General features: G+C 52.3%; 2 protein-coding genes across 3 annotated transcripts; one reads left to right on the top strand and one right to left on the bottom strand.

Annotated features, from left to right (window-relative positions):
• Positions 1-374: 374 nt before the first annotated feature.
• FABP3 (fatty acid binding protein 3) lies at positions 375-4,211 on the top strand. Of its 2 annotated transcripts, XM_076357218.1 has the most exons (5): positions 375-484; positions 516-613; positions 1,368-1,540; positions 3,686-3,787; positions 3,900-4,211. In XM_076357218.1, the coding sequence occupies exons 1-5, from the start codon at positions 390-392 to the stop codon at positions 3,951-3,953; spliced, it is 522 nt and encodes a 173-aa protein (XP_076213333.1). In that variant the 5' UTR covers positions 375-389; the 3' UTR covers positions 3,954-4,211. The 2 variants fall into 2 exon arrangements, with proteins under 2 accessions (XP_076213333.1, XP_076213332.1); XM_076357217.1 differs by having other exon boundaries at positions 409-613.
• A 985-nt stretch (positions 4,212-5,196) lies between these two features.
• Positions 5,197-21,811, bottom strand: ZCCHC17 (zinc finger CCHC-type containing 17). The gene is made up of 8 exons (XM_076357103.1): positions 21,688-21,811; positions 21,267-21,398; positions 20,802-20,859; positions 19,219-19,319; positions 17,432-17,523; positions 16,512-16,612; positions 15,081-15,229; positions 5,197-6,043 (listed from the first exon to the last, which is right to left on the bottom strand). The coding sequence occupies exons 2-8, from the start codon at positions 21,306-21,308 to the stop codon at positions 5,864-5,866; spliced, it is 723 nt and encodes a 240-aa protein (XP_076213218.1). The 5' UTR covers positions 21,309-21,398; positions 21,688-21,811; the 3' UTR covers positions 5,197-5,863.
• Between the last annotated feature and the right edge of the window lie 23 nt (positions 21,812-21,834).

The raw sequence follows: 21,834 nt of genomic DNA, 5'->3' as shown, positions 1-21,834 counted from the left end.
ACACTGCCATTGCTGGTGTCCCCGTGTCCTGGCTGTGCCCCACTGCCCACAGACCACGGGCAGCACCCGACCCCCCCCTCCTTGGGGCTGCCATGAGGTGGGCACACACCTGCCGTGCCCAGGTCTGCCCTGCCTCAGTTTCCCCATATCCCACGCCCTTTGGCCACCCCGCACGGCCAGCGCAGAGACTGTACACAACTCACGACAAAATTGACCCACTCTGCTCTCCCCATCTTTGACCCGACCCGACCTGACCCTCCGCAACCGGGGGGGGTCCGGGCAGAGGTTGGTGGCCAGTGGCGGGTGACGGGTGGCCGGGCCAAGGTGGCCGCTGGCAGCGCTGCCGAGGAGTATTTCTGGAGCGCGGTTGTGCTCTTTCCAATCATGTGATGAGGACATTATTTAAGGCGGCTGCGAGGCCGGCAGGCAGCTGTGAACTGGGCGGCGCAGTGCCACGCTCGCAGCCGGCCGGACCCCCGGGCCCCCCCATACACGCGTGTGGCTCTGTGTGTGTGTGTGTGTCCCCCGCACCCCCTCGCCATGGTCGACGCCTTCGTGGGGACCTGGAAGCTGGTGGATACGGCCAATTTCGATGAGTACATGAAGGCGTTGGGTGAGTGGGGGGGTGTGCGGGGGGGGGGGGCTGCAGTCAGGACATCACCCCCTTTTTTTCTACACCACCACCACCCCCCCCCCCAATTTGTCTGGCCGAGCCCCCCCGCACATGGGGCTCTGGCGGCGGGGGGGAGCTGCGGGCAGTGGAGTGGGTCGCTGCTGCCTGGGCGGGGTGGTTTATGGGGGCACTCCGGGGCTTTCTGCCCTGGGGCTTGGGCTGGGTAAGGTGGTGTCGTCCTTCCCCTGTCCCCCCCCCCCCCCCCCGGGGACAGCCCTTGGCGGAGGGAGGGAGCGAATGCCCCCCCAGGGTGCAGGGAGCCACCAGGGACCCCTCCAGCCTTCATTCCCCCCTTCCCCCCCCCCCCCCCGAGCCCCCCATCACCCAGCCCCTGGGCAGCTCCTGGGCAGGGTGGGTCCCCCATCCAAGAGCAGTCCGGGAGGGGGGGGTGACACTGGTGCCCCCCCCACCCCGCCCAGCCCTGGAGCTGGTGGGTGCTCGTGCAGGATCTGCCCCCGAGCAATGGCAGTGTTCCCAGCCCCCCCCCCCCAGCTCCTGCCCCAGAGCCCCCCCGGCGTGGTGGGCACACATGAGGCCCCCTGGGACCGCAGGTGGGGAGCAGCTTTGGGGTTCACCCCCCCCAACATCACAGGGAGGAAGGGCTCCGGGGTGATGCCGGCAGGGACCGGAGGCTGACGGCCGCATCCTGCCCCTCCGTGTGCCCTCAGCCCCCCCCCCACTTTGCACCCCGCAGGCGTGGGCTTCGCCACCCGGCAGATGGCCAGCCTCACCAAACCCACCACCATCATCGAGGTGGAGGGCGACAAGATCACGGTGAAGACCCAAAGCACCTTCAAGAACATGGAGATCAGCTTCAAGCTGGGTGAGGAGTTTGACGAGACCACGGCAGACGACAGGCACGTCAAGGTGAGCCCCCAGCGCCTGCCCCCCTGTGTCGGACCCCCCAGAAAGGGTTTGTGGGCTCTACCGGATCCGGCCGTCAGCTCTGGGCTCTGGGGCTCTATCCTTTATGCCTTTGGAAGAGTTAAACCGCTTTGCCCGCTGGGGCTGGTGCTTAAGCCCAGTCTCACCCAGCCACCCCCCACCCCCCCCTCACCCCGTTTTGCAGTAGTTTTCCCCCGGGGAGCAGCACGGGCCCAGAGCTGCCAGGAAGGTTGTGCAAGAAGCCGGCTTGCGAATGCCAGCTGCCCGCCTGGGGGCTTGCTCAAGAGGAGGCGAGGGGACATGGTGGGGTGGCAGCAAGTGTTGTCCCCACTCGGGGGGGGGGGGGGGGCGTGGAGGGACACGAGACCCACTTTTGAGCCCCCTCTTTGCTTGCCCTACAAAGCAGGCAGCTCTGCAGGCAGGGACAGAGCAGCTGGGCAATCCTGCCTGGCCGATGCCTCCCCAGGGCTGATGCCTCCCTGGGGGTCCCTGGGGAGGCCAATACCTCCCCGGTTGGGCTGTTCCTCCCCGTAAAAGCAAGGAAAAAACCACCTTGAGAGGGGTCAGAGCTGCTTTCGTGGCCTCTCCCACCCTGCAGAGGCACTTCCCCTCGCAGGACTGATCCAGCCCCTGCTCTTTCCTAGTTTCCCAGCTGCTTTAATACGCCGTGCATGGAGCAGCCGGCAGCCCCGTGCCCCCTGCCCGGCCCAGGGGGGACCTTGGGATCTTGTTGGACACAAAACCCCTTCCCGGCCCTGAAACAGCAAGCGCAAGGGCTGGGCGCAAAGCGAGGATGGGCTGCAACGGGACGAGCGTGAGCAAGGCGGTAGTGCCGGGCAGACACAGGGCAGCATGTCCCTGCCTGCAGCGCTGCCACCGCTTGGACCCGCCGGAGCTGGTGGAAACTATGTTCGAAGCTCCTGCCCGCAGCCCGGGGACGTGCCCTTCAGGCACTCCTCGGATGGTGGCCAGAGGGCACACGACAGGGCAGCGGGGGCCGGGACGGCTGCCCGAGCCGTGAGCTGCATGGGATGGGGCGGGTGAGGTCCGCCACGCCATGGGGTACGCTGAGCCGTGGGGCACCCAACCCATGGGGCACCCAGGATGTGTGGGGTCCAGGGCTGTGGGGCACCCGAGTTGCACAGGGAGCCGAGTCGTGGGGAGACCCTGGCTGCGGGGCACCCAAGCCATGCGGGGACCCAAGCTATTGGGGCACCTGAGCGGTGGCGACACCCCAGCTGTGGGGAGACCTGAGCTCTGGGGGACCCCGAGCCATGGGGGCAGCCAAGCCTTGTGGGGACCTGGGCTGTGGGGGCACCTGAGCTATGGGGAGAGCCGAGCCACGGGGGCACCCAAGCCCTGGGCTTCAGGGTCACAACCCATGGGACCTCTGAGCCATGGGGAGACCCGAGCTGCAGAGGCACCCGAAGGGCAGCACCGAGCTCTCGAGGAGCTGGGTGGGGGGCACAGGGCAGGATGGGGCCGGGCAGCCAGTGCCGCTGCCTGTCCCAGCGCAACCCCGCACCGTGGCTGCGCCCAGGCGGCTGTCACACTAACCTTGGCACCGGCCGGGCTTTCGGGGCTGAGTCAACAGCGGCAGCTGTGCAAATTGCAGCCCTGGCAAGCGGAGGCGTGTTTGCCGGATCAGCCCCTCCAAAAACCCTTGCCGGGCCCTCTGGTTCAAAGCACCAATACTTGCCCCACCTCTTTGATTCCCTCCAGCACCGGAGCCAGCGAGCCACGCTTGGAAGCAGACGGGATCAGGTGCTGGCGGTCCCGGAGCAGGATGCGGCCCTGGGCAGGGCTCCCTGTGCTGGCCCTGGGTCAGAGAGGGCAGGGTCACCGTGATGGTGCCCACGGCAGGGTTACCGGGGGACAGCCGAGGCCGTGACCCAGCCAGTGGCCGGAGCAGGATCCGGCCTGTGCTGAGCTAGCCTGACAAAGTCGGGCGGGATGCTGCCATATGGGCATCCCGACGGTGGCACCCGCAGCCTGTCCCTGAGCCCCGCGGGGCTCTGGGGCGAGCACGAGGACGCCCAGCATCGTCCCCTCTGAGGGACAAAGGCCCCCGGAGCCGAGAAACCCCAGGGAAGGAGGGTAATGGCAGGTCTTGCTCTCTCCCCGCAGTCTGTGGTCACGCTGGATGGAGGCAAACTCGTCCACGTGCAGAAGTGGGAGGGGAAGGAGACATCGCTGGTCCGGGAGCTGAAGGATGGGAAATTAATTCTGGTAAGGAAATAGAAATGGTTTTAAATCGGGAGGGTTCAGCCCGGGACAGGACAAGCCGGGAGCTGCACCAGCTCAGCACGACTAACCTCCCCGCCGCCATTTCTGCCACCAGACTCTCACCATGGGCAACGTCGTCTCCACCCGCACCTACGAGAAGGCGACATAGACGACGTCCCCAGCTCCCCCGCCCGTCACCCGGTGCCGCATTCGCCCCCCGCATCGCCTCCATCCTCGCCCCGTGCCGGGCACGGCTCGCCGTGGCCTCAGAGTCCGCTGCACCTGCTGGGGCTGCCTGCTGCCCCCGTCCCCATCGCCTTGTGGGGCTGCTTGGGGCTTGGGTGGTGGTTTCGTGGTTTGTTTGTTTTTTTTTTTATTAATAATGGGAAAACCCACGTGGAAAAATAATAAAGGCCATGTTGTTACAGCTCTGTGATCAGTTTACTTGGAAAAAGGCTTTTTTGGCACGTGCTCACCCGTAACGCTGGGTCTCGGCCAGGCTGTGGGAGGAGCGCGGGGGGGTGAACCCAGCCCTGGCACCCTGGCAGCGAGGGCGTTAAACCACCAGCGATCCCAGTAGCCCATCTCAGCTGGTTCTCTGAGCTGTGGAAATAAGAGAGGTCGTTACGGTTAGAAATGTGCTTTTCCGGGGGGGAGTATTAGTTTACTCCCACTGCAGCTCCGCCGTCAATCGTCTGGGACCCAGGCACGCTCCATCCCAGCTGGAGCGATTTTTCCGCCACCAGTGCAGGCGGGCGCTCTCTGCCAAGGCATCAGCTGACGGTGCACGCCCAGCAGCAGCCGAGCCAGGAATCAAGGTCACAAGCACTTGGTCTGGGTTTGGGAAGGGAACCGGCCCAAAAGGGGGCACTCGGCTGTGGGGAACTGGGGCGAGAAGCACTGGAAAGGGCAAAGCACAGGGAGAAGGGGCAGGCTGCCTTCAGCAACCCAGAGTCCTCCTCCTGCTACGCCAACGGGCAATCGCCAGCCCCACTCTCGCTTCCCCAGAGAGCCAGAGGCACCAGGAGTGACTCAGCTCCCCCCGTTCGGTACATCTGCCCCGGCAGGGACAAGCCGCCCCCAGCAGACTTCCTCCATGGTCACCGCAGCCTGGAGCAACCCCGGACCCGGCGCGGGACAGCCCGGCCCTCTGCCATCCCTTCCCCCCCGACATTCAGCTCCGGTTACAAGATTCATGCTCCAGTTGCTTGTTACCAGAAGGTACCAGGCTTCTCATAGGGGTCACCTCATCACACACCCCCTTCCCACCCCAGGGAACCTCTGAAAGCAGCCAGGACTTTCAAAAAACCCTTTAACGCAGGTCACGGCCCCTCCCACAACAGCTAGCCCTATTTTTTCACTGCCCAAGATGAAGCGTGGAGCATATAAAAGAAAAGACCCGGTACAAAATACAAAGGGAGATTGGAGAGATTTATTTTCCGTCACCTACCAAGGCGGCAAACACACCACAGTTAATGTTTATTTTAAATATCTCCACTCCCCCATTTGCTTCTTCCTCTTCCACTCCCAATGTTTGCAGACAAAATGAGCGAGGCTGGGGGAGGGTTTGCGGACCAAAGCCAAGCGGCTCTGCACCGTTGCCGGCTGGGAGGACATAGCCCCATCGCAGGGCCCAGCAACAACCAGCCCCGTCCCCGAGCGCGGCGCAGGGACGAGCAGGGCAAGCGCAGCTGCGTGGCTCCACCTTTTTACAGGCAACTGGATGGGGGCTGATGTCATGCAGGCTGGGTGCAGCTGGCCGCACTGTCCAGGGGAGCCACCGAGCACTGGCAGCTTACCCAGCGAAACATGAGGCTACAGGACGGGAGAGGTGCCAACGAAGGGGTGTAATTAGCCAGTTTTGGCAGGAGTGCCTACTGGTGGGAGAACATGGTAGCCCACGCCTAAGAGGACAAGTTGTATCAAAGTCAACACCTTTAACACCACATGCCGAGCGTTACTTTTAGGAGAAGGAAACTCCTCGTCCCTGGAGCAAGGGGTGCACCGATTCAGTTCTGCTCACTCCTCGTGGTGTGCACCAGGGACTCACAATGCCGGTACCCCTGCCTGCCTGCTCGCTCAATCCCGGGGCTTCTTCTTATGCTTCTTTTTCTTCTTCTTCTTCTGAGCCTTGCTGGGCTTCCCCGAATGCCTGGTCCTCTTGCTGGCCAGCTGAGCCCCATCGCTGTCCGAGTCCGAGCTGTCCGAGTCCGACGTGGAGGACTGCTTATTCTTGTGCTTCTTCTTCTTCTTCTTCTCCTAGCAAATGAAGGAAAATAAATAAAAAGCCTTGCACGTGGGAAAATTGTCACGTGGGCTCACCAGGGCAGCGAGACACTTTCTGTAATGAGTGCCTTACAAGCTGTGACAGGGGCGAGCCTGCTCCGACACGGAAGGCACACACAGCTTCTGCCCCAGCGAGTCAGGATTTAACCACCGCTGTCGGTCCAGAGCTGCACCGGGCAGGGTTCGGCAGCCATCAGAGCAGAGGGGCATGAAAATGTAAATCCAAGCCTGAAAACTGTTAGTCAAATCATGAGAGTCCTTGCCATGCCTCCGTGGTCAGAGCTTACTCCGTTATTTAAGGCTATTCTTTACTAATAGAGGTTGGCAGGATGAAGCCTTTCTGCCAACGAAAGGGGTTTCTAAAATAGCCAGCTGGACGCGAGCGCCATCCCTGCCTCCCCACGCCATCATCAGCCCACAGACTGCCAGGAAATGAGCGCCGATGCGCTGGAGCACTAATGACGGCACACCCTTCTCCTTGCAGGAAAGCCCAAGCCCAAGAAATGCCCGCCAGAGTTTCTTGCAGCTGCCCCTCGAGGGCAGCCGGGATGAGGAAAGCGCCCCTTTTGCAAGCAGCAACTCTTTGCACAATCTCAGAACAGATTGCACACCCTCCTGCTCTCGCAGCTTCCCTCCCTCTCCCCCCGCACACAGGCAGAGTCCAGGGGCAGCACTGAGCCCCCCGGGCTGTGTTTCTGCGAAGCCCTGAAGCAACAGCTACACAGAGCTCAAGAGCCATCATTGAGATGCAGAGTAAGAACAGCTGGTGCTGGCATAAAGCTCATAAGGAACTTTGAAAGGATCTAAACCCTCAATTCTGAGGCATCTGACAGTAACTACCAAGCAGAAATTACTCCCAGATCAGTGCCGCGGTACACTTTTCCCTAGAATCACATTGGGCAGAGCGTCCCAAAGCAGATAAAGACTATTCAACGCTGCAGTACAGCAATTTGTGTATATTTAATGAGAAAGCAGTACTGGGGGAGAGATCTGATCTGCCTGTGCTGGCAGCACGCGCAGCCCAGCTGCTAGCCCCGCTCTGCCCGTTGCTTCACCCCCTTCCAGCAAGGAGCGGGAAGAGAAATGCTGACCACAGCTCTCGGGAGCCGGCCGTGCCCCCCGAGCACCAGGGCAGCCTAACGGCTCGGTAAATCACCGCCCTCCGACCGGAGCGGGCCAGCGCTGGAGGCAGGCTGGGCAGCCAGCACCAACCCGAGCGGTCCCGGTGCCAGGAACGCAAGTGGCTCAGAAGGCGTCAGCCGGCGCGGTCGGCTTTTGTGCACAAATAAACAAACATCCAAAGCTGATCCCAGCACAACCCACCTTTCTAATCCTCTGAATACCCGCAAAACCATCGCGTAGACCAACTCTTGGAACAAGACAGAAGATATTTTTTCAGGTATATTTTAGGAAGATGCTTTGAAAAAGAAACGACTGTCCTGCAAAAATCAGGTATTTTCACTTATGCCCCTTGGTTCTGGGAAGTAAAGGAAAGCAGCATGCAGGTGAGAGGGCCCATAAAAAAGTAATTTTAATATTTTTCACATGATTAATATAAAGCACTTCAAGATTGCTAAGATCAGTAAGGGTTCCAGCTTTCCGTCCAAGCCCAGCAACACCGGCCTCCAAGGAGGATCCACTGATCTCATCCATGGTCACATCAACATCAAAGAGGGACCTTCCTGTGAAAACGGCGATTGTGAATTTTCATTCTATTCAAGGACATAAAGAGGACATCAGGAAAGAAGCAAAAGAGGGTTCCATGAAGCGGAGATGGGCCAGCAAGGCAACCCAAGCCCATGGGATCGCCTGCCATAGGCTTAGACAACACCGGTGAGGAATGCAACCCAGCAAGCAAAGCTTGCTGCTTTGACTAAGCCATATACCAGCATTTTTGCTTAAAGCGAGCTGCACCTTCCCAAGTGATCCATGTGCGCTCACTGCTCTGGAACTGGTGCACCCGTAAGACCGGGCACAATCTTCCCCAAACTTGCTGCAATCCAGCATCCTCTTCTCTTCCACAATTTAACTACGCAGCCAGGTGCCAGCGATACACGTACTGCTGCTAGCCGCACTAGATGAGGTTTTATCCCCTAGTCAGAGCCCAGCTCCTTTCCCCCTGCACATACTTTACCTTTACTGGATGCCTCTCCTGTAGACTGGTGTCACCCTGGGTTTGTACAAACATGCCCCGCAGTTGAGATAGCACAGCGGCATTGCAGCTGGGATCAAAGTGAGCTCTTGAAGCAGAGCGTGAGCAAGGAACCATGGCCGTGGCGCTGCCTCCCATGCTGACCACCACCTCTGGAGGGCCGAGCTCTCCGTCAGCAGCGGTAATGAGTCTCCTGAGCCTGCTCCAACGGGTGGAAGAAGCCCAGGGCATTCACTTCAAGGCATCACTAGACCAGGAAAAGGAGTCTTGGTAAGCCAGACAAAAAGCCATGTTTTCCCCCCATCCTCTAATTTAAAGAGGTTGAATGACGGCTTGTTCAGAGCGTGGCTGTGCGCAGGCCTTGGGGAGCAGCACAATGGGAGATGGACAGCGGTCAAATGACAGTCCCAAACATAACACACAAACGTGTTTTACATTCCACTACGGAAGGGAGCGTAATGGGAGAAGCCTGGAGCCCCCAAGCCAACAGCTCCACTTATTTTCTTTGCCAAGAGTGTCCCCAACGACCTCAAGGCCACCCTTGGGCTTGCAGAGAGTTTTACTGGGAGAGGTTTGCTCTAAGTCACCCCTGCCTTGGCAGGGCCGTTAGTGCTTCACGAGGAAGCAGAAGGCAGCAGCAAGCCCAAGGGCACGGTTACGCCAGTCGCGGGACTACAGGCAGGACGAGTCCTCGGGGAGGCCGCCCTCCTTGGCCAGCTGCTGCAGACATCCACAGCCACCCTAGAAGCTAAGCCAAGGGAGAGAAAATGAACGGATGATTAGATGAAGGGAACAGCGGCAATCAGCCGCAGATACACAAGATACCTGTACAAAATGAGAATGACTGGTGTGGGCAAGTATTTCCACCTGCTCCAACACAACCAGGCGCAGCACAGGGCTGGCCGTGGCGACTGAAGGTCTGAACCCAGCGCTGACACCGGTTTTGTGGGTCCGGCGTGAGATACTCGGGTGCCTGCAGGTGCTGCCTTAGGCCTGCTTACACACCCACAACCACCCAGGGGAAAAGAACAACCCTGGCTGGAAATGGATTGGAAAGCAGCCCCATAAAGAAAACTTGCTTCACAGAAGGAAGCCCGAGACACGACAGAATGTGCATATTCACCCAGAGAACTCCAAGCTAAGAAACCAGCACTCAACCGTTCGAAACAAGAGCCAGAAGCAGCTGATAAGCACAGCATGAAAAATGAGGCAAAGAGGGGGGAAAAAAAAAAATCCCCTGCAGTAACCAACTTTGACATCCCGACTGCATCGTCTGCTGTAGGCTTGGAGGTGCTCAGGTAGCTCACCAAGGCAGGCGAGCACGTTAAAGCCAAGCCCGTGCTGTATTTAGGTATGCATTAATAGCGAGGGCACAGCGTTGCTGGTAGCCCTCCAGTGCCACCCACAATCTTCCCTTGAAGGGCAAATTGTCTTAAAATTGCTTGGGGATAAAGAAGCGTCCCAGTGCAGAGAGCACAGAGAAAGCTGGGTTCCCCGCTCCTCCCCACAAGACACTTCTTCCATTAGCTTCAGCCACTTCCAGACAAGTGCAGTTTCCATATGAAAATTAATATACTGGCTTACAGGAAGACAAGCCGAGTCTGTCTACATTTCATTTAAAACCAACATATTCTCCCGTAAGAGTGGGGACACAAAAGGCCCAGCTAAAGACATCAATTTATCATGGACTGTGTGTCATAGCACCAGATACAGGCTATCAATTAGGGACAACAAAGGAAGGGAGCTAGCAGCTCATTTAATGTGAAACAGAACAACTCTCTCAGGGAGGCTGAAGTGCAAAGACCGCATGGCTTGGAGCTGAACATCAAGCAAAGAGTCCTCTGGGACTCCAGGGAAGAAGGCAGAGGATTGAGTTCACTCCACACCTAGCAGACCCTTGGCAGGTATCAGTTTTTTGTAGCTCCACAATAGCACTATGATCACCGATCTCACCCAAAATTTGACAGTCTACATTTTATTGTGGGATAATACCAGACTCACTACAAAGTCCCCTACCCACAGATGAAGGGCAGAAGCAAATTGTAACAGTCTTTAGAAGAGGATGGTAAAGAGTTAAATCTTCTACAGAAAGGGATACAGCACGGAGAATTTTCTCAAGCTTTTCCAGCCTGTGCAGATGGTGAGAAAGTTTGACAAGACCTTAACAACTAACAGAGATTCATTCCAGAGCTTGGGAAACTTTCTCACCATGTGAAGGCTGAAGACAGGACAGGATGTCACACCAGTCCCTTCAGGATTCAGGGGAAATAAAAGTACACACGTGGACATTGTGCTGGCTAAAAAAAAAAAAAACACACACCAAACCTCAGACTCCCCTTTTTGGGGGCTTCTAACAGCCAAACTGCTCACACCAACACACAAAAAGTACTTCCAGTGCAGTACTGCAAGCACCACAGCGTAAGCACATGCTGGACTGCAAATACTGCAGGAAGCAAGCCAGCGACAGAAGAGCTTAACGTTTTCTGTAGCAGGAGGCAGCGCTGCGGTGAAATCACTCTGCACAAGCAGCATCCTTCTATTAGACCACAGATTTCTTTGAACTCCAGCACCCCGGTACTGGGAGACAAGCACTCCGCTGGTTACCAGTCGACTCACCGTTGTGCGAGCGGTGCACAACGGTGCAGTAAACTAGTTTCTCTAGTTTAGTTACCCAGAGGGCAGTGCCAAAGCAAAGGCCAGATTTCTGCCTCCAGCAACAGCAGCAAAGCCCTGCCGCACCCCGAGCTTCAAACTGGTTTCCAGAACCGAAGGCTGCTGATGGATGAAGCTCAGCTCAGCTCTCGGGCACACCCAGGCACTCCCCCAGAACTGAGAACACTGCATTTGTGTCAACATTTTGAGTGGATTTTGCCCAAGCAGACTCTCAGTGTAAAGATGCAGAGGGCCACCAAGTATGAAGACCTGCACGTTACAACTCCTTGCACATCCTGTCCAATTTATGTAATGTTTACAATTCTACCAAAACAGAACAAACTTACTTCAAAACCTCTCATCTACAAAGCCCGTGTTGGGAGCTGGCACGCAGAAGAGCAATAGGCTGGGCTACGGCCTGATAGTGCTGGTTCTCCTACTGCTCTCGTTATTTTCAAAAAGCTGGCACTAAGAGGGGACCACATTAGCACACCAGGCTCTCTCCTGTCCTTTGTAAGGAAAGCTGCTTGGGGCTATGCTTTAAGAACGTTACAACAGTTCATTCCTTCTAAAGGTATTTGGTTTTGAGATAAGAGGGGAGTGTCCAGAACTCTCCAAGAAGTTTAAATATTTTTCAACAGAGCCTTTTGTGGAGTTATGGTCTCATTCAGAGACTATGTCTGTCCTTGTGAAAAATTAGAATGGATTTCCAGATATGTTTTCTGCATCTCCAGAGAGGTGCCAGTATTCCTTCTGGGGTTTCTAAATTCTTAAAAAGAAAAAAGTTAAATTCCACCACCCAATTTAATTCCAAACAAGATAAATTACGTAAATCTGAAGGTATTACTGCATCCCTTGTCTGAGGGCCAGTCAGAATTAGTACGATGAGAAGAATCCAGTCTATGGTCATTAAATAAATACAGCAAAGTTCAGAAAAGCACAGATCAGGACAGTAAGAGAATAGCATAGTGTGTGAAGAGCTGTGCCCTAAGCTAATGCCATTTAAGAACTAGTAAAACAAGTACCAGCTACAAGTGAGGATGGACTAAGGCTTGATGAACTACAGGTCACTGAACAAATAACAATTAAGAAGGTGTGGTTTTTACACGAAGAGACAACATCTGCAAGCAGATTGCCTGGAAATCTTTTACAGGGTGGGAGAAAGAGCAGCAAACTCTGCCAAAAGGCCATCACAGGTCACATTTACTATGCAATTCCAATGACCTTTGCAAAACTACCCCAGGGATAAGTTAATCAATGTATCTGAGCAGAAGATAGGACGCTTTTGTAGAATTCAAATTAAAGGGGTTACTCCTAGTGTGGAAACAGCAGCTCTTTTCTTGAAAGACAGACAGGAGAGAAGAATCAGAAGGGTTCATTTCTTCTCAGCACGCCTCCCTCCCACGCAAGCTCAGCACAGACATGCTGCCGTGTTCCCATAGGAGCTCCTTCACCCTGTGACCCAAAGAGTAAAAGCGAAAGGGACGCAGCCACATGCCTGTGCAGCTGTCAGCGACTCCTCGGATGATCTCCGGTACTTCCGCACAGCGCTGCGACAGCACCATCTCCGCTTCTCCCTCAAATCGCTTATTTTCTCAGGGATTACGGGAGGCAGGACACTGCTCTCATGTGCAGAATACTAACAGGGTGATCTGTCACTAGAAAGACTTGTGCCCTCAGTCACACCAGAAGCCTCCAGCTGTCTCTTGCTCCTGTAAATGCTGTGGGCTCAGGCAGGAGGAAAGTGAGGAACTGAGGAACCATTGGGAAGGCAAGTCGAGAAAGAAAGGGAGTGAGGACCCCGGCATATCTCTGTAAGGAGAGGAGTCTCTGGGGAGAGTTGAAGAGCACCCAGGGACTGCAAGGAAACATCAGAGCAAGGAAACAGAAAATGTTAATACCATTGCTATGACACTAAACGGATGCTTGGTAGATAGCAGTGCCTTATCTACTCCTTTAAAAATATAAGCTCTAAATTTACGTTACAAACATCAGATGGTATGGGGTCAGCAAGGCAACTGTTACTAGGTAGATTGAGCTATTTCTACTTTGTGTAAATCCCCCTGGGGCTCCAGGCAAGCAGGGAAGCACATGGTGGCTCCCAGACAAGATCACAGCAGGCACTCGAGACAACAAGGGAGCTATTCATTTTGAGGATCCCACATCCTGCCTCCAAAAAGCTCAAAGTTTTATTTTCCAGCACTGGAAAACATCTGAAAACTTTTGATCTCCTCCTTGAGAAGGGAGGAGGATCAAAGGAACAAGCTAGATTTAAAGTAAGGCGGTTAATCCACAGACCCCCAAAAAATTAGTAACAAATTCAGGACAGTGACCCACGTATCCTGCAGTCTCAGCAGGGCAAGACTCCACGGGGAATCCCCACCCCGGTGGACGGGCACTGATATGATAACGAGCTATTTGCACACCTCAGTGTAATTCTTCCCCACAGCACTTAAATTTACACGAGCCTGCACCAGACAAACCATCATCACTGCTAGAGGGAAGAGAACCCAAGGCAGGAGAAGCCGGCCCCGCTGAGGTGTTACCAATGGCCTGCTCTCACACCGCTCCATGGCAAGAGAAGCCCAACGCCTGGAGTCCAGAAAGGTCAGAGTCGCAGTTAGCCTGGGATCCGAGAGACGACTCGGTTCAATCGCGTGCTTCTGAGATCAGAATAGAAAGAAGACTGTGTATTTTCTATCGCAGCATAATGACACTCCACAGACAAGTCCAAGACATTCTTGCATAAGAGCCTACGTAGTGGGAAAGCAAAACACATCTTGGGATGGAACCAGGCAACAGGATCTACAGTCAATAGAGATCCTGTTCCTGCTACTGCATCAGCTATCCAGAGCACTACTGAGCAAACAAGAACTGCAAATTCGGCATCGAATTGACTCTAACTTCATTTTGTACTGACTGTAGGGCAGAAACAGGTATGCCACAGGGCAGGGACTGACACAAGCAACGTCACGACACACCTGGCTCTTCCATGCTGGTGCAGTCACCACCTACAATCCCACAATCAGCCCCAGCTACTCCTCTCTCTAATAAGCATGTACCAAAGTGCCAGAAACCACAATACCAGTGAAAAACGTGACTGGAAGCGAGACTTCAGCTACCAGCGTCAGTCACTCTGGACTGCTCTGAGTGTTGCCATCAAAACAGACTCCTCCGTCCCTGTTGCCAACATCTGCAGTCTCTCCTACTAGCACCAGTACTGGTTTAACTCCACAGCGAGCCCGGGAGAACTAAGCCCTCAGAAGTTAGTTCTCCCTACGCAGTTGCTAACACCGTCCTTGTCCCTCTCCTGTGAAAACAAAATTCACCACCTTTTCTGCCTGTTGCCCCTCTCCAGGGATGCAGACAGGCCACAGAGCCGGAAAGAGAAAAAAAAGAAAGAAAAAAAGGGCTTTGGAAGCATAATTAAAAGTGGGACTCCAGTTGTGAAGGGGCTGATTAAACAGTTTATTTACTGAAGTCTAGAATTGGAATACTCATTGCCGTATAACCAGACTGACCACCAAAAGCTCCTGTTTTGGATTCAGGTCTCCTCTGCGTTTTATACCAGCATGCTCTGCAGCTGGAGTTCAAACACTGGACATAAAAGGTCTCTTACCTCTTGACATTTTCACATAGACAAAAAAATGGCTTTAGAGCCTGGAAATGGAGTACGCTCCCTGTGCAAATACAACCAGCGATTTTCCCCTGGCATGTGCAGATAAGCCTAGTTCACATCGCACTGGCTGGGTCAGGATACCCGCTGTAGCAAGGCAGCGGGACATTTAGTTCAGATGAAAGAAAGGTGTTGGGGAAAGAGCAGTGAGAAGGGAGGGGAAACAGGGTTACTGGCAAGAATCACAGAAATTCAGGAAACTGAAGCAATTTCTATAAAGCCTCACAAAGACCAGGAAAAAAAATAATAATCCTTTTCTCACTGTAAGAAATACCTTTTGAGGACCGTGTGTTAAAGCACAAAACCATCTTAAAGACAGTTTAACAAGAAGAAAGGGAGAAAGTAGGAATTACTAAAAATGTCTGCAGAGGAGATTCCTGTTTTGCTACAGAATCTGCACAAAACCGAGCCACCTTCTCAGCCCAGAACTGGCTACTCATAACCACGCTGCTGTAGTAAATCACAGATGTAACTACACAGAACAAATTATCTGGCTCACTTTTCCAAGCCAGAAGTAGGGCACCTCGTACCTTTTTCCTTTTTTTTGAAGAATCGTCAGCCACGCTGGTCTTTTTATCTCTTTCATATCCTGCTGCTGCCGCCTCCTCTTCCTCCTCTTCTGGAATGAGGCTATATTTGGTACCTCCAGGCTGCACGAAACACTCCTTGGCAAAATGACCTGCAAAATAGCGTTTGAAGGAACAACCCACCCACCCCCTTTTTTCTCTTTTTTAAACTGCATTTCAGACACCTGAAATGCCACCAATGATCTTTTTATTATTCGTCACAATAAGAGAATCTACACTGTACATTTTTTGTCCTAGCATTTCAGCTAGTTTAACGTGCCCTGATTAAACAAGCCAGGGGAGCAAACGCAACCCAGGTCAGTCTGGAAAGATTAGTCAGGCAACAACTAAGACACTCATGTCTGAACAGGGAAATCGGTGGAAACACGTCTGCGCGAGGGCTTAAGCAGCATGGAAGAGTGGAGTAAATTGGTGTGTTAGGCACCTGGTAAGCGAGACCAAAGCCACCAGAGTAAATCAGCTCATTCTGGTTCTACCCCTTCTACTCTGGAGACAGAGTAGAAGTTGACCTACTAACAGCTGCAGTGGAAACTGCAGACAGATAGCATCTGCCTGCCTGTTACGAGTAGACACCATCATTAAAAAGCAGACTGGAAATACGCAGAATCCAGTTTAAAGTTTTGGGGATTCTTTAAAATGGTATTTTAAAGATAGTTATCTACCACTACAGAGAACCATATTCATTATTAACCTTCTCCAGAAGAGCATTAACTCCTGCTTAACTATTTACTCTATGGCTAAATAACAGAAGACAATTAAGGTGCAGCAAAAGCTCCATGTACAAAAAACTACCTTATGCCTCAGCAACTTGCAAAAAGCTACCGAAAAGGCATCACGTAAGCCAACGTCCTATTGCTGAACTAGGCAAAACACAAAAAATTCACCAGGTTAAAAAAAAAACCCAACAAACGCTTGTTTTCAGCTCTAAGACACTGCTCACAAGCTAACACTGTGTTCCCAACAACTGATCAGTAATTTCCACTGACCGTTCTTCATAATGAAATGATCTGGTGAAGGCACATGTTTATTTCTTAAAATGCAAAACTGGAACGAGACCTCAGCTGTAAGACACGCTAACACAAACACTGCAGGAAGGGAACTGTACCGAACCTGTACTCGGTAGGAAGGTTCTTTACAGGCAGCTCAAAGGGATGCGATTTTAAGAAACAAACCTTTATAAAAGGACTTCAGCTAAGTCTTTCCTTTTCGTAACAAGTGACAGAAAACGTAGTTCTCTAGAAGAGACACGCGGAAGCAAAACTCAGTCCTTACACACAACCATGAGACAGATGTCAATACAGTCCTATCCACAGGTCACTACCTGCTTAGAACAAGGCTACATCAAAAGAACAAGACGACACTGCATGAACATACCTTTGCAACCGCATTTCTTGCACACAGTGTTCAAGACAGCTTCAAGCGTGATCTTCTGACTCGTGTAGTCTCTGAACATGCGTTTTTTCCTCTCATCCTGACTGGAAAGAGGACAGTTCCATTTTCAATCCACTCTCATCTTTAACCCTGTATATTTATATGGACACGACCTAAACACAAGTTTTTTCAAATATTGCTCTAAAAGCACCACTGAGCTAAACCAAAGAACAGAGCTCATTAGAATAAACCACGTTGTCAACAGCGTATTACCTGTCATCTTCTACTTTTGTGATGAACTGAGCGCTCTCTACAGAAAGCAGACAGGCGCGGGGAGCTGCAGTTACGTCCTTTATACTAACATCTGTATTTTGTATGTGAACACACACATACAAAAAACCACCTTATGCCTCAGCAACTTGCAAAAAGCTACTGAAAAGGCATCACGTAAGCCAACTTCCTATGGCTGAACTAGGCAAAAAACTTGCCCAGTATGAAAATAAAGCAATTCTATTTGACTAACAAGAGATATCGCAAAAAAAAAAAAAAAAAAAAAAGGGTAGACAAAGCAGCTCTGAAACATGCGAGCGGTTAAGATTTGATTTTGTAGTATGTGAAAGTGAGCCGAATCCCCAGCTGGAATGAACAGTCCCTCCAGTACAAGCGCACGGCCATCACAAAGCAGGAACGAAAGTCTCCAGCTCCCGCCTGCCTCTAGGCAGCACAACCAAGGGAGCGCCTTCAGCCAACCCTCCAGCCAGCCAGCGCATCGCTGGGGGGCTCTTCCTGAGCCCCCCTCACCCTCCGAAGGAGGGGGGAGCTAGAGAATAAGTATGGCAGGAAAGCCAGGAGTGAAAGGCAGGGAAACGCAGGCAGTAGCAACCTGTCTGATCTGTTATATTCTACTCAGTAGATTTACCTACTCAAGGGAAACATTGTTTGGATCGAGGTCTTTTCCCGTGCCTTGGTTAACAACCTTCATGGAGAGGGAGAGTTTCAGTTTGTCGTCTTTCATCTGGAAGAGGAAGATATGGAATGAGAAGAGTAAAGAGTAAATGACAACGATGTTAATTAACACACTGTGTCTGGAGGCCTATAGAGAAGGCAGGAAACCGCTGGTTAGCAAAGAGCAGCACCACAAAGGATGCTATACAGAAGTGCTTTTGTTCTATTATTTTGTAGCTGCATTTAGAGTATTTTAGCTAATAAAACAGCTTCTGTTAAGCAGCTATCTCAGTACTAAGACAAGATCAAACTATATGTCCGTTCAGATTAACATTCTGCTTTCAATATGACCAAACCCAAGAGCTGCAGAAGAAAGCGCGTGTTTGGAAGCTTTGCTATAATTCTCAAACCATCCACCCCCAGGGCAGTTCCCCCTGGACCAGTACTTGGGCTGACTTGCATCCTCAAAAATAAAACTTGTTATCCTTTCTCCCATTTTGATCCTCTTAGAGATACTTCAAATGTTTTTAGTCTCCTATTAGGGGCTTACTCTCTTCTGAATCCTAGTAAGTCCTTGATTGCCACGTTATCACTTTAAAAGCAAGAGCAAAAGTTTTATGTTTGGGGTTTTTTCAAGCCTTTGTTACAGCTTCCTGCATTTTCACCAACGCTGCTATTGAAGGTATTTCTGGTTTGTTTTGTTTATGACATCCGTGCAGTCATTTGCAGGCAATCTAACAATGAACTCTTCCGCTGCCCACCTCTCCAACGCGCTTCTGCCCCTTGCCTCTACAGCAAAGCAGCCAGGAACCCAACAGCTGTGTTCCAGGTGAAGAAAACAGTGGCTTAATAAACATTTATACAAACAACGTTTAAAAAAAGCACACCACAGATGGCTGAAAAGAAGCTGTAAAGTTTTTCTATGCTGTGTAAATAAGACCAAGTTTCTCAACCCATTTCCCTTATCTCACACAAAATTAAGTCCTTGTTTTGTACATCAACCCGACTATCTTCTTTCAAAAAAAAAAAAAACAAAAAAACCAAAGCATTTATGGCCAAATCCTGTGCAACTCTGAACTGAATGCTTCTGCCTTGATCCCACCAAAATACAGTCAGCTCGCGTTGTTTCCATGGCTCACCAAGCAAGAGTCTTTAGCTTTTGTTCCAAGTCATCTTTAAATGCAGACGATATGCCTATTGTCACACCTTCTGCAGAAGAAAAAGCCACGTAGATTGTAAAGGGGCAGGGGGGGAAATGTATCATGCTCTTACTTCGAAACAAACAAACAAAAAGCCTCTGTATTTTCTCCTGAGCATAATTCGCTGCCACCAATATTTTCTTGAAAACAAACAAAAATCTCAGCTTCTTCTCAGAACGCACCTGTCTCAAAACAGTTAATGAACTGTCTTTATGTCAGCCCTTATCTTGGGATCCTCTCAAATTGCTCGTTTAGCCACCACATCACACAGTTAGGGTGATACAAGCTGTGAAGGGGTGCGCAGGGGAAGAAAGGGAAGCATTTTGTTGCTTTTAAGCCAAAAGCTTTTAAGAATTCCCTTTTTCCGAACTGCGTTGTTGCAAGTCACAGAAGCGACGTGCCCCAAGTCACGTCTGGAGGTAAAGAGAAATCACCTGCCTGTAAAACAGAGCCCATCAAACCCCGACAAAGCGACAGGAGCACACAGCCTCCGCGCGCAGAAGTTCTCGGTGTTTTTGCAGTGTATTTTATCTACACAGCGCTAAAGAAACAAGAATTAACGTTACCTCTTTTCTGATAAGCTTTACCCATACTTTGTCTCCAACGTCTACTATCTCTGAGGGTTTATCCACGCGGCAGGAGGACATGTGAGTCTTATGGACAAGGCCTGGTCGTGGTTTTGGAAGAGAAGAAAGGGAAAGAATAAAGACAAGTCTCCACTGAATCTCAATTTTGCCCTCTAGGACAGCAGTCTCCAGAGTGGGGTGGATGCGAGACAATCCTTTGGGGTGGGGGAAGAAAATATTTTTGTACCATTAATAGATAAAATAGTAATAATAAGAATAGTGCTTATTTCATCTTTAGCTCATCCCTTTTTGATTTCTATTTTTGAGTATGTTTTATAATGCACATTAGTACATGTATATAATTTATAAATAAATATACGTATATTGGGGGGGGTGCTCAAAATTTTTTAACTGATAGGGTTAACTGATTTTAACTGATCGTGCACTGGGGGTGCACAATCAAAAACGTTTGGAGATCGCTGCTCTGGGAGAGAGGGAACATACTCAGCGGTTGCCCTAAGCAAAACTACCCATTTCTTTCCCCCAGTACATTCTGCAGGTGAGAATCAACTAGTTGCATCAACCAAACATATAAAAGCTCATCAAGATCCGCTCCAAACTAACTCAGAGAAGCAGGCCCCCGAAGCAATGTCTCTGCACTCAAAATACCAGGCGCCCGTATGGAAAACTGCAGCAGGCACTAACACCTCTCCCTTCCTGCCTCTCCTCTGAGGCCACCCCAAGCACCGGAGAATAAAGAGCCCGTTTCACGCATCAGCAACACAATACTTTGCTGGCAAAGTCAAAAGCATGAAACACCAAGGCTGCCCTGATCTCCTGCGCTTGCAAGGTCACACAGCCCCGAAATTGTACTTTTAATTTGCACGAGTGACATGTGGGCTACAGGGTTACGCAAGGGAGGATAAACACGGAAACACACCTTGCTGTGCAAGCTCGTATTTCAGGGCCCGTTTGCGTCTCAAAGCGACTTCTTCCAGCAGCCACACTTCTGTCCAAAACCTTTTATTAGAACTGGCACCAGAGTGCCCGGGCACTTCAAGAGGGGAGTGGAGAAGGGGTTCTTTGTGGGCCTACCAGCATCTGACAGAAGATCCGCCGTAAGCTGCTGCTTTTGTAAAATGCGTTTGTTTGACTCTGCAGGTTTCCCACCCGCAAACGCAGACGGAGCGTTAACTCAGCTTTTCCAGTTCGTTTTTTACTTGAGCTTCACTTCAGTCTTTTTTACTTAACTCATTTGTATTGGCCATAAAAGAAATAAGTTGGGCAAACTATCTAATTGTAGAAAGTTTCTATAGTTTGTCCAGTACCTTAAAATGATTCTCTAAAATATCCTGAAGTTGCCAAAAAGCCCTCCGAGTCTTTTTGCTATTCACGCAAACATACCATCATATTCTAAATACTTTCCGAGACTCTCACTTTCTTCTTAATTTAGAAGAAAAACCCCAAACAAACACTTTTCTAAGTTTTTCTTAAAAGCTAGCAAGCCTTTAATTCTGAGGACGACTGCCTGGCTCGAACACGCCAACATGAAGCTACGTCTGAACAAAGTAAGAGAAACAAACCTTGTTTCCTGCAGCCTGGAATTTTTATAAATGCCCCATATTCTGTCACCGTAGCAACCTGTGAAGAAAATCAACACAACACCTAAAGGAAAACCCTTCACAAAGCACCCGTTTTCAAACCACAGATTAGAACATGCACAAAAAGCCTACACGGTTCTCCTGCTTTCTTTCAGTTTTAGATTTTCAGGCAGGTTAGACACGGCAGCGCTCGGTAGCTCTGCAGCAGGTGTGGTCAGCCAACCACCCCCACGTTACTCAGGTCAGCGTCTCACAGGTACGTGCACATACACCTGTACGTATGCACATAAACACACGGACACATATAGACAGGTGCGTATATACGTGTCACAGAACTGGCGGTTACCCAAACTAAGCGGTGCTTTACACACAATAAAGAGGCAAGGAAGCACACCGCAGGCCCTAAGGCCTCCCGGGGTCAGGGCCGCGGGCGGCAGCGCCGCGCACCTCTCCCTGGAAGATGGCGTAGAGCTCGGGCAGCGCCTCCATCGCCGCAGGCCTCGCTCCGACGGTCCCGCCGCCGCCAGCTGAATTCACCCCGGGCTACTGCACATTCACCACCCGAGCTGGGAGAGAGGCCTTGAAAAAGAAACATTTAATTAACGCGTGAGACCGCCGGCGGACAGCGCTATTAGCAGGCAACAGTGGTTATTCCATCTTGACTTAGGCCGCAACCCGCCGCCGACCCCCGAGCGCCCCGACGGCCCCTGCCCTCACACGGCGGGGGTTTACCGGCTCACACCGGCTCACACCGGCTCACACCGGCGCGGAGGGACCGAGGCTGCGGGGGGGGGGGGGGGGGGGGGGCGGGCGCGGCTGGGCAGGACCCGAGCCGCAGGCCGCGGTGCCGGCCGGGTGCAGGCCCGACCTGGATAGGCGCGGTGGGACGGGACGGGACGGAACGGAACGGCCCCCGCCCGGCGGCCGCGGGGAAGCCGGGGCCCGTCAGCGCCCGGCGCGGCACCACCCAACCGCCGCCATCACTCGCCCCCTCCGGCCGCCGCCATGTCGCTCC

This window comes from Aptenodytes patagonicus, chromosome 21, assembly GCF_965638725.1.
Source record: "Aptenodytes patagonicus chromosome 21, bAptPat1.pri.cur, whole genome shotgun sequence".
Classification (NCBI taxonomy): Eukaryota; Metazoa; Chordata; class Aves; order Sphenisciformes; family Spheniscidae; genus Aptenodytes; species Aptenodytes patagonicus.
The sequence above is the reverse complement of the archived record's forward strand: the minus strand, read 5'-3'. Positions and strand labels throughout refer to the sequence as shown.